General features: G+C 38.1%; 1 protein-coding gene across 3 annotated transcripts in view; it reads left to right on the top strand.

Moving 5' to 3' along the window:
* Positions 1-16723, top strand: part of PIK3CA (phosphatidylinositol-4,5-bisphosphate 3-kinase catalytic subunit alpha) — a 75594-nt gene that overhangs the window by 44747 nt on the left and 14124 nt on the right. For 2 of the 3 annotated variants that reach the window (XM_032783596.2, XM_075068375.1), the window contains exons 7-13: positions 3787-3892; positions 5399-5551; positions 5672-5806; positions 13820-13944; positions 14325-14406; positions 14962-15126; positions 15743-15846. In XM_032783596.2, coding sequence (XP_032639487.1) covers positions 3787-3892; positions 5399-5551; positions 5672-5806; positions 13820-13944; positions 14325-14406; positions 14962-15126; positions 15743-15846 — 870 coding nt within the window. Of the gene's footprint in view, positions 1-3786; positions 3893-5398; positions 5552-5671; positions 5807-7920; positions 8137-13819; positions 13945-14324; positions 14407-14961; positions 15127-15742; positions 15847-16723 lie in introns of all 3 variants that reach the window. The other variant, XM_075068374.1, reaches the window with a different exon arrangement.

Here is a 16723-nt window from a genome sequence, read left to right as displayed (position 1 = left end):
GTCACCCCTTTCTTTATGGCTCTCCACTGACTTTCCCCTTCTCTCTTGCAACAAACCTGTTACTCATCTTCACTTTCAGAGCCCCTTGCAGCCTGCACTACCTATCATCTCTCATTCACTACAAAGATGTTGACTCTTGCCTCCGACTGGTCAATGATGACAGCATCCATCCTCTAACTTAAGTTTTCAAACACCTTCGTGCTTTCTCCCATGCTGACCCTTACACATTAGAGGAGTTCTGAGTAAACAGTTGCAAAGCTACATCAATATCCTCTTTCAAACTCTCTCCTTTTCTGTGATGGCTCCAAAAAACTGGACAAAAACTAGTCCACTGGTGCACAGAGGCCACAGCCTGTCATTCTGACCATTGTTGTCTCATTGTGTCCTTATATTCTCCCACCTATCTGTATCCATCTGTTTTGTCTCTTGGTTTTACACTTAGATTACAAGCTGTTTCTGGAAGGAACTATCCTTCCACTTAGCACAGTGGGTTCCTGATCCATGACTTCAGGCTCCAAGGTGCTACGATAATACAGGTAACGCAAGAACTAGGGGCACCAAATGAAATTAATAGGCAGCAGGTTTAAAACAAACACAAAAGTATTTCTTCACCCAACGCAAGGTGAACTAGATAAATCATGGAGGATAGGTCTATCAGTGGCTATTAGCTAGGATGGGCAAGGATGGTATCCCTAGCCTCTGTTTGCCAGAGGCTGGGAATGGACAACGGGATGGATCACTTGATGATTACTTGTTTTATTCATTCTCTCTGGGGTATCTGGCATTGGCCACTGTCAGAAGACAGGATACTGGGCTAGATGGACCTTTAGTCTGATCCAGTATGGCCGTTCTTATGTTCTTAAATAATATCAGTCTCCTTTTAAGCAGAAATCCAAAGAGTAAAGTCTGTGTAGGACTAAGGGAGCACTATTGGTACACTTGCAACTTTTAAGAACTTAATGTTTGCTTTGAAAATGCTGCTTTTTAGCATTTTGTGTTAGCTTTTCAGTTCTTCCATGAACATAGTCAATTTTTAAAAGCTGATGCCCTTTTCGAACAGAGGAAATCTAACTTGGCAACCCAACAAAGAAAATATAATTATGCATCTTTGCTTTCGTAGGGCAATAGCCAAACATATCAGTTGATATATTCAACATGTTTTAAGAAGTCTATAACAACAATAATAATGATACTTGGTAGTTCTGTAGAGCCAAACTCTGCTATTTGACACCCAAGTGTAAATTTGAAGTAACTCCATTAACTTCAGTGGAGTAACCCCAGAATTAGTGTTTGTAGCAGAGAGCAGAGTATATGCCCATTTATTATTTATATGGAGGTTAAAAGGTGATGGAACTCCAGAAATTGCCTTTATGTACAGAGTATGTAATGCTGGGGAACAATTGAGATGAAAACCGCTACTGTCACTTATGGAAGACAGTAAAATTTCAATCCCGCTGCTCTGTAAAATGAAGTATTTGAAGAAACCTTTTCTCTTGTTTGTAATTATAACAGTCTTTACAGCCTTATTTTATTAGCCACAGTGCAGTAATTGAAACAGGTTGCACTCACTGTTCTTCAGGCTTCTGACTTTCATTGGCTAACAGACATCCTGTACTAAATTCAAGTATTCTTCTCCAGTGTTAATTGTTTCCTGTGCAGTTTACTAGTGTACAATTCAACAGAATCATAATTAATATAGCTATGCAAATATTTGGAAAGTATCCATTAGCTAGCTAGGAAATTATTCTTTTTATTACACTGTTGTACAGGAAGTGTTGTTGTAGATCAGTGATATTCAACCTTTTTTCATTTGCGGACCGTTAAAAAATTTCAAATGGAGAGCTGACCCATTTGGAAATCTTAGACATAGTCTACAGACTCCCAAGGATCCACAGGCCACAGGTTGAAAACCACTGCTGTAGATTGTTGGCATTTAGTAAATACAAATACCAAATTTGTAGCGAAACTTAACCTTGAGAAGAAAACACAGTATTTTATCACACCCAGGAAAAGGAAGTGTACAGCAGGGAGAAGAGTGATGAGACACTGTTTTTTACTAAATGTAAAACTGACCAGTGGTGTATGACAGTTTTTCGTTCATTTCCTCGTAGCATTTATATCCTCAGAATTAAATTTTTTTTTCTTCCACTTGTCTGTGTCAATACTTTCTCTACAACTTGGGAGGAGAGTGGGTTTCTTCAGAGAGTGTCTATTTACATTTTAATATGGCTACGTTTTAGTCATGGGTATTTTCAGTAAGTCACAGGTAAGTCATGGGCAGTAAACAAAAATTCATGGCCCATGACCTGTCCATACTTTTACTAAAAATACCAGTGAATAAAATTTGGGGGGTGGGGGCGGTGCCTGGGGGCCCTGCGGGTGCTGGGGAAGGGCAGCCTGGCTGCTGCGGGGGGGAGAGGGGGCAGAAGGGCAGGACCCCTGCTGGTGCTGGTGGGGCATAGGTGGTGGCGCACAGGCTGGGACCCCCAGCTAGTGTTGGGGCGTGAGGGTTGGCAGGCCCAGCAGGCTCCCTACCTGGGGTTTCCATGCCCGCCCCCCCCTCCCTCCGAGCAACAGCAGAGTTTGGGTGTGGGAGGGGGCAGGGGTTGAGGCATGGGACAGGGTGAGGCAGGCTCTGGGTGGCGTTTACCTGGGGGTGCTCCTAGAAACGGCGACACCCTCCTCTCTCAGCTGCTTGGCAGAGGCAGGGCCAGGCACTGTCCCCACAGCTCCCATTGGCTGTGGTTCTTGGCCAATGGGAGCTGCAAAGCCAGCGCTCTGGGCAGAGGCAGCATGCAGAGCTGCCTGGCCACGCCTCTGCCTAGCAGCTGAGCAAGGGTGATGTCGCTACTTCCAAAGGGCCTCCCAAGTAAGCACCACCCAGAGCCCGCCTCACTCCATCCTATGCCCCAGCTGCCTACCCCCTCCCACACCCAAACTCTGCTGCTGGCGGGGGTCCAAGACTGACCCAGCAGCAGCACAGGGGCTGCCTGAGCTGCCCCTGAGCCAGGTGCGCTGGCCACTGCAGAAGTCACAGAGGTCACAGAAAGTCACGGAATCCATGACTTCCGTGACAAACCCGCAGCTTTACTTATTAGTTATATCATGTTCTGACGTGCTTAAATTTTTTTGCTCGACTTTAGTAGGCTTAAGTGCTTAAAAGTGGTGACTATATATTGTAATGTAACTATAAATTTGGCATTCTTTGTTTCCAAATGATCCCAATACTGAATTTACAAGTAGAAACACATTTTATTCTAACTAGCTCTTGTGACTCAAACTGGACTCTGAGAGTCAAGCCAACTTCTTTACTTCATATGCATCTTCATGAATAGTTAGAGATTGTGTAGGCCAAATTAAATCCTCAATAACAACCATGCAAACCCATGTCTTCAGACTAGGCCTACATTGACAATTACAGTCGGGGAGTCTGCACAAGTGTTGATTAAATTTGGTAAACAATTCTACTGATGAGATGCCTAAGAAGGAATAAAATCCAGCTCACTTTCTCTGAGCGACATTGGTCCTGCAGGGCTAACCAGAGTAAAAAGCAGTAAGGACTTAGGTGACTAAAAGCAGTAGACGTGACTGAATACATGCAGGAGGCTGATCTGTTTAGTCAGAGCCATTTTGATGATGCTCTTCTAGAGTAGAAATATACATTTAATATCCTTGGAAGACCAAACTCTGATTTTTCCATATCAAGTTATGGCTATTTACTAACTAAAGTGTACTGAGTTTTATCTGTTTTACCCTGGTTTTTATTTTACTTTTAAAATCCCACAGATGGAATGAATGGCTGTCATATGACATGTACATTCCTGATCTCCCACGTGCTGCTCGGCTTTGCCTTTCCATCTGCTCTGTTAAGGGAAGAAAGGGGGCTAAGGAGGTAAAATATTTAATAATTTTAATAGTTCTAAAGTGTTGTAAGATATAAAACTCCAGGCAGCCAAGTTTGGGAAGAACAGTTGGCCAACACTTCAATAGAAGTTGGTCTTACCAAAATCTTTTATTTTCTTGAATTTTTATTTGATTAAAATATCAGCTAAGATGTATAGAAACTTCTCTTTATTGACTACAAATTAATTTTTTTTTTGTTACCTAATATATTTGTTGTGTATTATCCATGCAGCACTAATTGTGGTCTGTATTGTTGAACAGAAAGGGTTAGGCCAAAATTTTTCAAACATGGGTGCCTAAAGTTAGGTTCCTCAAGCCATTCTTAGGCGCCTAAAAATACAGGTGGGGGGGGTGAGAGAGAGAGAATGAGAGAGTGCTGAGCACTTGTGTCTCCTTTTGACTTAAATGGGAGTTGAGGTTGCTAAGCAATTTGGGGGGAAAAAAAAAAAGCAAGCTTTTCTGAGGGTGCCTAAAATGTTGATTTTGGATCCTAACTTTAAGCATCCAGGCTCAAAAAGTTTGGTCTTGTGTGTGTGTGTGTGTGTGTGTGTGTGTGTTCTGATATACCATCCATTTTTTATATGTTAGTTCGTGAGTGTATAAGACTTCGCAGTTTAAAATCCTTGAAAGACTTAACTTGAGGAAAAAAATCCTGGTAGGCAGCTTAACTGTTTAGATTGTGTTCTTTGAAATGATTGTCACAGTAGCTGACAAAACAGAGGTTTGACGTCTCACAGGGAAATATGCTACAACTGTCATAATTTGCTCTCTGCTAACCTACAAATTTGATAATCCATACTTTCTCACACAGTCTCTCCACATTTGACAGTAAGGGTTTAATAGCAGAGACATAGTGCTGTAATGATGTCCCATGACAAATCTTGTAATATGTTCTGTAATATATTGTGTAAATTTAAGTATTATCACAAATAATTAAAACTAGATTTGTCAAAATGAACAGAGTACAACTTGCAATGTAATTCTTGCCTTTTAATTGTTTGCTTTGCTCTTTTTGCTAACTTAAAAAATTTATTATGGTAATACATTATTTATTCTTAATAGCAAGGTTCTGCTACACTATTTTCCTGAATCCAGATGACACCTGATATCCAAACAAGATTGCCTCAAAAAAGTATTGAGAAATATCTGATTCAGCATGCATACACATGCCTTTCATGAGCATGTGTTTGTTTTTCTTGGTTAGAAAACTTAGAAATCAAGATATAACAAACAAGCAGGTCAAAAATGTAGGAAATATAGTGGCTGTCAACTATGCTGGCTTTCATTTTGATAAATTATATTATTTCTGGCTTCCCATAGTGTCAGTGCACTACAATACAAATAGTGTTTTGATCTACTTTATGATTGTGTGATTCCATAGTTCAGTTTTTCAAAAAATCTTTTTCCCCCTCCCGCTATTCCTTGAAATCCAATATTGTACTAAACTTGATCACTCTACACTCTCATTTATTAATGATCATTTGATCTTTTTAAGGAACACTGCCCATTGGCTTGGGGAAATATAAACATGTTTGATTATACAGACACTCTTGTGTCTGGGAAAATGGCTTTGAATCTGTGGCCTGTGCCTCATGGGCTGGAAGATCTGCTAAATCCTATTGGCGTTACTGGGTCAAATCCAAATAAGGTAAATTGATGCTTATATTCTCATTTCAGCCTTAGTGTAACACATCTACTTGTTCAGATTATAGTGATTTCTAATTTATAATTTGTTTCAGAACAATCATGAAAATTCTTTTTTCCTCAGGAAACTCCATGTTTAGAGCTGGAATTTGATTGGTTTAGCAGCCCTGTAAAGTTTCCAGACATGACAGTGATTGAAGAACATGCCAATTGGACTATATCTCGAGAACTAGGGTTTAACTACAGCCATGCGGGGCTGGTAAGGGGAATTAGTTACTAAAACTTTAAAATATTTGCACATTTTGAAGTGCTTTATTTGTCGGGGAAATATATTTTATATCAAAATACATGAAGCCAATATTTTTTGATAAATACCAGACAAAAAATGGCCAACAGGTTGGGTCTCATGCAGTAAAACATATTGATGCTTCACTGATCAACCAAAATCTTTTAAGGATATAACTGTCTTACTGTGCAAACAGTTCTGGACTTTTTTCCAGCTTATATAAACAATTTGTCTGGATGTCAGAACATTATGTTAATTTTGAAAAAAATGTAATAGTTAGATTCTCCATCAGCGGCACTATTTCTTCTAATGTTTCCCTATCTCTGCTCCCTCCCACAATTTATTTCCTGTTGTATATAGGTTTTATCTTTGAAAAATCTTTTTTATAGTCTGTAACATGCTCGTAACTTCTTTGGCAATGTTGATCTCTAAGTTCTATGTTCTACCAAACTGCCAAAAGTTAACTTTATTAGCAGTCAGAGATACAGTGTCTTGAGCTGAGTCCCATGCATTCTGCGATTCAGTGGCCTTGAAATTTACCACCAAATCTATCTCTTGCTTCAAATGCTGAGCTTCCTTTTTTTTTTAATTAAATTATATTTCTAGCCCTGATGATTAAGTTAAAAACCTCAAAAATGTGAATGAAAACCAATTCAGTGTTTTCTTCCTGAAACAATAGCTCTTAGATGTAAACTCAGTCATCTCAAAAGACTGTTGGCACTGAAACCTAAAAATGGTAGTTTAGGTCGAGTTTACTTCAGAATCCAGTTGGGTCATGAGTATGTGGTATGACCTTAGAAGACTGATGCTAAGTGCTTTTCCAAACCATTCAGACTGTTTTATTTTGTACATCTGTTTTGTTCTGGCTGGGCCAAACATGAGTGGCGCTGCCATCCCAAGAGCCAGGTCGCAATGCACTCAGTCAAATTTGGCCTGGCTGCCTCCACAGCCACCAATTAATTTGAAAATGTTGGTCAGCATGGACTGCACTGTGTCTGCAAACTCTTCAAAATGCTTTCCTCTGCCCACGAGCACAGCCTCAATCTTGCTTGGGTTTAGCTTCAGCCAGCTGTTCTTTGTCTTTGAGCTGATCTTCTCCAAGCGCTGGGCAGCCCTAGTGGTAGTGGCGTGGCCATGTGTGGTGAATAAGTAGGGCTCTGAGTTGTCTACATATTGCAGGCTCCTTCTATTACCATTATTGGCCAAAGTTTCAAATGTAGGTGCCTAGAGTTTTGTGCGCTTCACCTTCTTTAAAACAAGCACACAGAATTCAGACTTGGGTGTCATATTTTGCAGATAAATAAGGAATAAATTGTGTCTTTAAGACGCAGCCCTGAATAAGAGGGGAAAAGGTAGTATAGGCACACTGCCCGTGGGACCATCAGGTGCAGAGTGAATAGAAATCAGTGATTTCTTCTGAAAAACTAAAACATAATTTAAATAAAAATTAGATATTTATTTTATTTAAATTGTTTTTTAAAAATAACTCTTTAAAATGAAATCTGAATGTAATACAAAATATGTTAAATCCTAAACTACTTCTTATCTCTTAAAACATTTTAAATGAGAAATAAATATGCTGAATCCATGAGCTTCTACCAAAAACTGAGTTAAAGGCTGCTTTTTTATGAAGAATGAAAATGGGAAAAATATCTTAACTTTTTGAGATCGAGCTTTATGAATATGGCACAGTAGGTCATGTACAGTATTAAGGGCTTGTTTTGTATAATAAAAATAAATTGCATATGCTCTTGTGTTTAATTAAATTCTAGTTGCTATCCTAATACAGCTTGACGCAAATCATGAGCAAAAAATTATCTAGTAAATAGGCAATATATCATTAGCATGTTAGAAAATGGTGAAACGTACAATTAATAAGAATCTGAAAATATTAAACTATATATAATTGCCTACGTAACTGTTATAATGTACCAAATCTAGTTCTATTTAGTTGTAAATCAGCATGTTTTAATGGTTATATCAACCAGTGAGAGTGCATCTTTCTTTAGAAAACAGTTGAAGTACAAATGGAAGCTGATTAAAATTGATTTAAATTGCCTTGATTTAAATCATTGCACCCTGATCAGGTGTCACCGAAGCTGAGGGTATGTCTTCACTACTGGCCGGATCGGTGGGCAGCGATCGATCCAGCAGGGATCGATTTTTATCGCGTCTACTCTAAACACGATAAATCGATCCCCGAGCGCTCTCCCGTCGACTGCTGTACTCCAGCTCCACGAGAGGCGCAGGCAGAGTTGACGGGGGAGCGGCAGCAGTCGACTCACCGTAGTGAAGACACCACGGTAAGTCGATCTAAGTACGTCTACTTGTAGCTGAAGTTGCGTAACTTAGATCGATTTCTCATCCCCACCCACTCCAGTTCCTTTGTGCAGCCATGTTAGTGCTAGGCATGATCTAACCCTAAGTGGCCTGATCTTCAGAGAGGTTGAGAAGTTTTGAATCTGATTTGGAGCAGTGGGTGCTCAGTACCTCTGAGTCAGTTCATTTTATTAGGTGCCTAAATGTGAATTTAGTTACCTAACTACAATATTGGCTATCGTTATCACTGTTGTAACTTACTTGATCGAAAGTGTGCAAGAAAGAAGCATACAAAGAAATAAAGACACAATCCCTTCCTTGAAGAGCATCCTGCTTTAAATTGTGATCAGAAAGAGGAATGCGAAAGGGAAAGGAGGGACAAAGTTGACAGAAAATTAAGGTAACATGATTGATGTTACTTTATGAACCAAAAGGTATAGCAGTGGGAACAAGAGACAGATTTTGGTGGTAACATAGGAAGAGATGTGACAAGGTTTGATAAGGGCCTGCATGTGAAAGGAGAAAGAAAGGGACAACTTTAATACCAAAGTTGTGAGCTTGAGTGAGTACCCAAGGGATACTGGAGTTGTCTGAAACTGGGGAAGGGTGAAGAAGAAAAGACAGAGTTTACACCTTTGACAGCCTAGGATTGAGGAAGCAGAAGATACTGAAGAAATGCGGTCCTTGGTAGATGATGGGTAGGTCTGAGAGTCACTGGCATAGAGGTGATAAGAGATCATCCTTATGTAAGAAGTTGCACAGGAAAAGAAAAGGGGGACTGAGGCAGACTCTGAAAAACCTTAACAAAGTTGAAGTGTGATGATAAATCAAAGGCAACACTGAAGGAGATTACATGAGGTGAAGAACCAGGAAAGAAAGGGCTGTAAGTCCACATAAGATGAAGATAGTTTTGAGAGCTGGGTGGTCAATAGTATTAAAGGTAGCAAAGCCTGAAGAGAATGTGTATGGTCCTTAGGATTGGCAAGGGAGAGGTCAGTAGTGACTATAGTGAAGGTTTGCAAATTAGTAGTTTCTAAAATATTCATCTCTACAGTAGCTGAAACCTGTCTAGGTTCTTACTTTGAGCCCATGACTGTGATACCTTTAAAAATTACAAAGCACTCTCCTGACTGTCCCCATTTCTCTTTCTTCAACGTGAAAGTAATAGTATGCAATAGGTGAGAGTTGTAATTCCAGAATGCTGTAGTTTTCTCCCATCTATGAGACATATTAGTAGCGGGGGTCCTCTGATTATCACAGATGGACACACATCTGCTCATTAATTACTAGTCCAATTCACCTCAACTGCAGAAGCTGCTTTAAAGTAGGAACGAGGCAGACTTGCAGGATGGTCATGTGAGAATCTAGAAGTTGGGGGTGCATATCTGATGCATATTTGTATCTTCTTGATTGACTATAAATCTTGAAGGAACAGATGCTTTTTAATTTTTTAGAGGCTTTCTGGTTTCTTTAAGACTCAAATATAGCCACCTCAGTACTGTTTCTTCTATCTTTAGCTGAAACTAGAAAGTGCAGAGAGAGAAATTCTAATAGTTTTTAAAGGCATAACAAAGATGTGATATTTTTTGAACTTCAGAAATATTCAGGGTTTGTTTTTCAAGGTTAGATGGGTGTTTATTTCCTACTGAACCAGCATGCTCATCCCTATAATACTCAGGAGTGAGATCATAGCAGTTAGAGGTGGAGAAAGGTGTATTAGCATCCATTTCCATGTCAATTCAGTAATGCATAGTGCTAGTCATACTCTCTCTTCTTTTTCTCTTTGATTTTTTTTTAACACTGTTACCTACTAAAACTCTAATCTCCTACTTTGTGTCTGCCAAGTATCCTCTTGCTGCTCCTTCTAATCCCTCTTTAAAACATTTTTCATAAAATCTTCCTAAATTTGTTTCATCACTATTGATATTTCCACATCATACCTGTTGTTCCTTATATTGTCTTACTTGTTCTTATCTTCTAAGCTCTTTGGGGCAGGAGCTGTGTGTTCTGTAAAGTACCACGTGTGTTTATGGCTGTATAATAGTAATAACTCCAAGTAACGTGAAAATAAAATTTTGGACAAGACAATGCATGCTACACATTCAAGATCCGACACAGGCTTAGAGTTTACCAATTACCAATATACTTGTCAAAAATTTTAAATAAGTTTAGTCCCAGATGCTGTGGAAATCACCAGGCCAAGTTACCATAGTGGTGGTCTATAAAACATCTTCTGTTAACATACAAAACAATAGATGTGTTTTTGTTTAATTTTGAAATGCACTACATTGCACTTTTAACCAATAAATTAGTAGAAATATTTAAGATCAGGCATAGATACTGTTATAATGGAGCATTTATAGATCCATTGTTACATCAAATATTTCAGAAGCTTTCTCAAATATTAAATGTATATATTATCTACTGTCCCACACTTCATAGAATTTCAAGTTTTTGGTGTTGGCCTCAACAGGATAAATGCATTTTCCCACTGGGCTTGACCTAAACCATGAACTTTCTGACCTAATATGCAGGTACATTTTGTCTTATGATCCAACATGTGCAAATACACCTCTACCTTGATATAACGCTGTTCTTGGGAGCCAAAAAATCTTACCACGTTATAGGTGAAACCGTGTTATATTGAACTTACTTTGATCCACCAGAGTGCGCAGCCCCCCCCCCCCGACGCGTTATATCCAAATTAGTGTTATATCGAGTGGCTTTATATCGAGGTAGAGGTGTAGTTTTATATAATCTCATTTTACAGTGGTATTAAGTGAAAGTCAAGAAAATGTAGGGATTTTTCCAAATTTATAGTGAATTAAAAGCAAATCTAGATTTGAACTGAACTTCCTGATTCCTAGTCACTTTCTGAAAGTTTTATGTTACATTGAATTTACAGGGGAACTGTCAACTTGAAATCTAGTCAGTTTTGAAAAATGAGTTTCCAGTGCTACCCTTGATCCCCTAAAATCCACTTACTAATGTGTATGTATGCAAACAGATTTTCTTTTTTCTCTGCCTGATTGCTTTTCAACAAATACCCACACAAACAGGAAGGAATACTGAATAACTTATATAGGAAAAAGAGTGAACCAAAGAAACAAACTGAAAAATCATTTTTCTGTAATCACTGTTACAGTAATCTTCATTGTTTATAACAGCTGCAGCTATAAAAGGAGTTTCAGAAGTGTGGTTTGTCTTTTAGTTGATGCTTTAACTCTAGAAGCAGCATATATGCTAGTTCTGTTTCCTTATTTTTAATTTGGCTTTGTTCTACTTGCGATGAGCCTCTACCAGAAGCTAGATAAATGCATGCTTTTAAAAAGTTTTTAATCATATTTTATAAATAGTACATGAATGTGTGACTTTTTTTTATAGGATGGAATATATAGCTTCCTCACTCCTGGCATGAATCCTTTATCCACTAACTTACTTCCCATAATTCTCTCTTGCCTTAGGTTTTTTTGTTTTTGTTTTTTCATAGTGTCTCTTGCCATAACATCAAGTATATATCCCAGTTTTTGATGTCTCTGAGACATTTGGAATAGACATTATTGTGCTTTATCTATTACATGTTCTTTTAAAAAAAAAAAAAAATTTCCACTGGTGGTAGTTCTAAAGAATTTGCCTCTTCCCATGTCGGACTCCAATTCACTTGCTTCAGAAGCTGCTTGCATTAAAGTGCACAGGCTACAGTAGCTGGATTACTAATCAGGTGGGAGATGGGTGGGGAACAAGTCAAGGAGGGATTTTCAATAGATACGTGCTGCAAGGGAGTGTGGTATGTTCATTCCCTTTGGAAATGCTCATGACTTAATTTAAGCCATTTTTAAATGTCCCCATATAACACCATGATCCATGCCTTGTGTGAGTAACTATAATAATACAGTAAACAAAAAAATGACATAACTAAAACTGAAGGCAAAGCATAGTACTTCCAGTCTTAAGTATCTATTATGTACCTTTTTTTAAACAGGCAGTAGGTAGCAGTAGGCTATAATCTGTCAGCTTCTTCTACATTAAAATATTTTATGTACATTTTAAGGCATAATACTCTTTAAAAGACAAAACAATATGTCTGTCTGTCTGTGGATGATTCTAGTTTGGCTTGTTTCTCAAATGAGAACCAGCCACACTTACAGAAAAATCTTCATACCAAGATGTTCTAGGTAGTTCCACAATGATGTTACCCAGTAATCGAGCTCTGAAAGAGGGTTTCTGTCAACAAAATGGGAACTTGGACAAAATTTAGTTTTTAATGCACCGTTCATATGGCAAAGAGGCTTTTCTTTTTGCCATATTTTATAACAACTATGCATCCTGAAGATCTCAAAATGTGAAAGATTTAAAGATGTGTGCAGCTGAATAAAATTAGATGTTTCTGGAGCATTTCATCTTCCAACAAACAAATGGCAAAAATGATAGCACTTAGAGCTGGATGAATAAGTGATTTTTCAGTTTGCTGGTTGTACCAAAAAAATGGGAGGAATTTTGTTTTGAGTTGACCCAAAACTTTTTTAGACAAAGAAAGTTCAAAATAAAAAAAGGCTTTTTTTTTCTGTTAAACTTCATTGAGGTTTATGTAATCAGTTGTTTTGAATCCAAAAATCAATCAATCCGAAATCTTTCATTTTTAAAATGTCATAATAAAACATATGTTAAATTTTTTGGATAATTTTTTTCATCTGAAACTATTCAGCAAATTAAACACAGTCAAATCTGTGGGTTTTGATGGAAACAAGTTTAAAATGAAAAATTTCACTATGCTCTGTGAATTGTGGCTCTACATCACTGAAACCCCTTAGGAATTCTGTCTTTTTTACACTGCAAACCGTTCCACAAACAAAGTAACAGAAGCTCCATCACCCTGGCATCATGATGTAAAACGAAGAAGTTTTACACCAACCATAGACTAAAAGTTACTAAATTATGGGAGAAAGACAGAAGGGGCCAAGGAGTCATGAGTGGCCAAGCTGGTTTATTTTATATTGTATCTATAAAATGGATCTATGTAACAGGCTCTGAGCACATGAAATAAAACTAAATGAACTCAATCGCTGGATACACCCAGCTCCCCTGGGAGTTACTTTGAGTGTCCCTACCCCTTTGGGGAATCTGTTCAGCATTAACGAACACTGGCTTTACAGTCACATTGGAAATCAATTTGAAACTCTCCTGCTGATTTTCAAAGATTCCTGGACATGTTCCACACTTCCTCTCAGACCTCATATTCACCTGTTTTTTCCCCCACATTCTGCTTCTCCAGTCTTGGCTTTTTCTCTGCCCCTTGCAGCAGATTTCCTGAATAGTTTGATAAATGGGGATGGGGTTGTCACTTTCATCTTGTGGTTTATGGGGCTCTTGCTGGAATCTCATTTGATGGCAGTGTGCCAACTGCTATTGTTCCTCCATCCAACTAATTTCTTTGGAATGATATCCCTGCCCGTGGTGGTAAGCAGTTACAAAAATCAAAACACTATAAAGCTAGCACTATTTCATCTTTTTAAAATATATAATACAGAGCTTCACTCGAATTGAAAGTAACAACCAACAGATTTTTAATAGTGTAGAAATGATGCTACATTATATACATCACATATGTAGCTTGCATGAGAGAAGAAAAAAGTGTGTGGAAGGATAATGTACCATTTTCTTTTACAGAGTAACAGGCTAGCTAGAGATAATGAATTAAGAGAAAGTGACAAAGAGCAACTCCGTGCAATTTGTACACGAGACCCTCTGTCTGAAATTACTGAGCAAGAGAAGGACTTCCTTTGGAGCCACAGGTATAAAGAATCATAAAGATGGGGTTCTGGAATTCTGTAACTTCACAAAACACACAATTGACTTGAATTCTGACTTCTTGTTCACATGTTCTGCCTTGCTGTGGTTAGCATTTTAGGAAAGCATATATTACAGTTTTATATGTCTATGGAGGAAAGCTGATGATAGAAGTAATCATTATGTGCCTCGGTTCTGCAGACTTACGGGCCTGGACAGATACCTGTGCCATGCAGAGCCCTGCTGACTTCAGGGGGACTCTGCAGGCATAAAGATAGATAATATTTCAGCATCGAGGGCCATAGTCTGCTGTGATCAAAGTAAATCTACTTACTTTTTACCTCTAGTTTGTATATGCAAGTTAATTTTTTTTTCTCTTTTACAGACACTATTGTGTAAATACCCCAGAAATTCTACCAAAACTACTTTTGTCTGTTAAATGGAACTCTAGAGATGAAGTAGCCCAGGTAATATACTGCATTCAAGAAACTTTGCTAAAAGACATAATTTTAATCACAATATTTTCATTTTTAAAAACTATTTTCCTTCAACTTGCATGAAAGTGAGCAATCATTATTTAGAATATGTTCTGCTCGTACAACCCATTGGTTGGTGTGTGTTCTGTCCCCCTCTATACGTGATCCACAGATGATATGGGTCTATTACAGCGAATGGCTCCAGAGCCTGGCTGTTTAGTTCAAGAGACTTATGCTTTTACCTCTAGAGGTCCCTGGTTCAATCCTGCTATATTTCTGACCAGTGAGTTACACTGGGTTGACATTACTGACCATGGAATGACCTGAGGTTGTAATTCTTACTATAGCTTTTTAAATAGTGGATAAAATGTTTAGCAGGTTGTAGTTTACATCATTAGTCATTTGTGAGAGCAAAGAGTAAATTCAATTTTTAAACAGGAAAAGGATCGCTGGTCTTACATGGGTCTATTTCACAATTATTGTTTTGTCCATGCAACTGCTTAAAATGTCTGGATTATGTTGGGTGGTTGTTTTTGTTCCACACAGATGTACTGCTTGGTAAAAGACTGGCCTCCAATCAAGCCAGAACAGGCAATGGAGCTTTTGGACTGTAATTACCCTGACCCAATGGTGCGAGCGTTCGCAGTTCGCTGTCTGGAGAAGTATCTGACAGATGATAAACTGTCTCAGTACTTAATCCAGCTAGTACAGGTACCCTAGCTTGTTCTGTTAAATTAGAGGCTCTGTATATTTGTTGACAAGTATTTTTAATTGTTGCTTCTTAAATCTGATGTAGCAAGAAGAAAGAGAAGAAATCTTGACAAACAGTAATTCCCTAGTGATTCTGGGAAATAGATAATAAATACAGTAGTTGCAACCTTGAAAAATCAAACCTGGTTTATTTTACTGTAAATTAGGATATGAGATGTTAGGACCCTGTTCTGCTGATTCACATTGGCAGCCAGACCATTTGTCTTTCTGTAGCATGAACTGGGCAGGTTCCCTGAAGAGGCAATTATAGAAACCTTAGCAAAATGAGGCTAAAATTTGGTTGGTGTCAGTTAAGTTAACAATAAAGGAAATGGCATATAGGTGGTAAGTTTGGACCTTATCCAGTGTGTGTACTGTTAGGCAGGGTTGGAACAATACCTGCTAACATTTACAAACTCTAAAATATGAGGGCCAGACATTCTTGAGTTATAAAATCCTTTTCCAGAATCTGGCTCTTCTTTTATGTAGTATATGTCTGGATGTGTATTATCCATGGGAATATTTGTAAAGTGAAAGCTACAGTTCCAAATTCTCATTTCTTCTTGCCCATAAATAGGTTCTGAAATATGAGCAATATTTGGATAATCTGCTGGTGAGATTTTTACTCAAGAAGGCACTGACCAATCAAAGGATAGGACACTTTTTCTTTTGGCACTTAAAGTAAGTTTGTTTGGGAAGTTTTTTGGGTAATGGTGAGTTTCCACCAAGCTATATCACAGTAGTTAGAGGTATGAAATGTCAGACTAAAATGTCCTTTTTTTCTTAAGCTATTATCTACTATAAATTTTTGTTTGTTTTTTGTTTTGTTTTCAATATAAGCAGCATTATTCCCCAAACAAAAGTAGTTCTCAAATCTATAGTCAGTTTAGGTGCCGAAGTTTGGAAAGATACAGAAGATGATAAACTACCTTTTTTTTTTCTTTTTTTTTTTTTGTAGAAGTAGTAGCCAGCATTGTATCTAAGGTAGGAATGTCATGCTCAGGCACTGAAGAGAACTGAATTCCTTCTCTGATGGGGTAAGGGTATAAATTTAGGGCCCCATACTCCCTCAATCCACAATAGATCTCCTACTGTTCTCAGTGGAAGGTTTATACAAAGATCAATCACTTTTAATTATTATTTATTCAGGACCTCATTATTGCATTTAGTATCACTAAAAAAGTATGCTCCCCTTTAAGAGCACCATTCTTCATTGGTCTTCCTCCTTTAGCCTCTCTCCTATTTCTTTCAATCTTTCCTGTCCTCTAGTTAATATTTACTGAAGCAGCCACTCTGGCTTTACTGTATACTTATTCTGTTCCTATGGTAAGATCTTTGTTGCATTATATCATACTTAGTCCTGCCATGAGTGTAGAGGACTGGACTAGATGACTCTCAAGGTCCCTTCCAGTCCTATGATGCTATGTCATGATCATTGTTCCACTTTGTCTTTCTACTTAAATCACTGCTGAAAGTATAATGAAAAGTTTAAAAAATAGGTGTTGATGCTGAAATGTAAATTAAGATTGCTGAGGAGTTAGTAACTGAGTATGTGCCG

The sequence above is a fragment of the Chelonoidis abingdonii genome, chromosome 8 (genome assembly GCF_003597395.2).
Source record: "Chelonoidis abingdonii isolate Lonesome George chromosome 8, CheloAbing_2.0, whole genome shotgun sequence".
Lineage (NCBI taxonomy): Eukaryota > Metazoa > Chordata > Testudines > Testudinidae > Chelonoidis > Chelonoidis abingdonii.
Note: the sequence above shows the minus strand (reverse complement) of the source record. Positions and strands in the feature narration are given on the sequence as shown.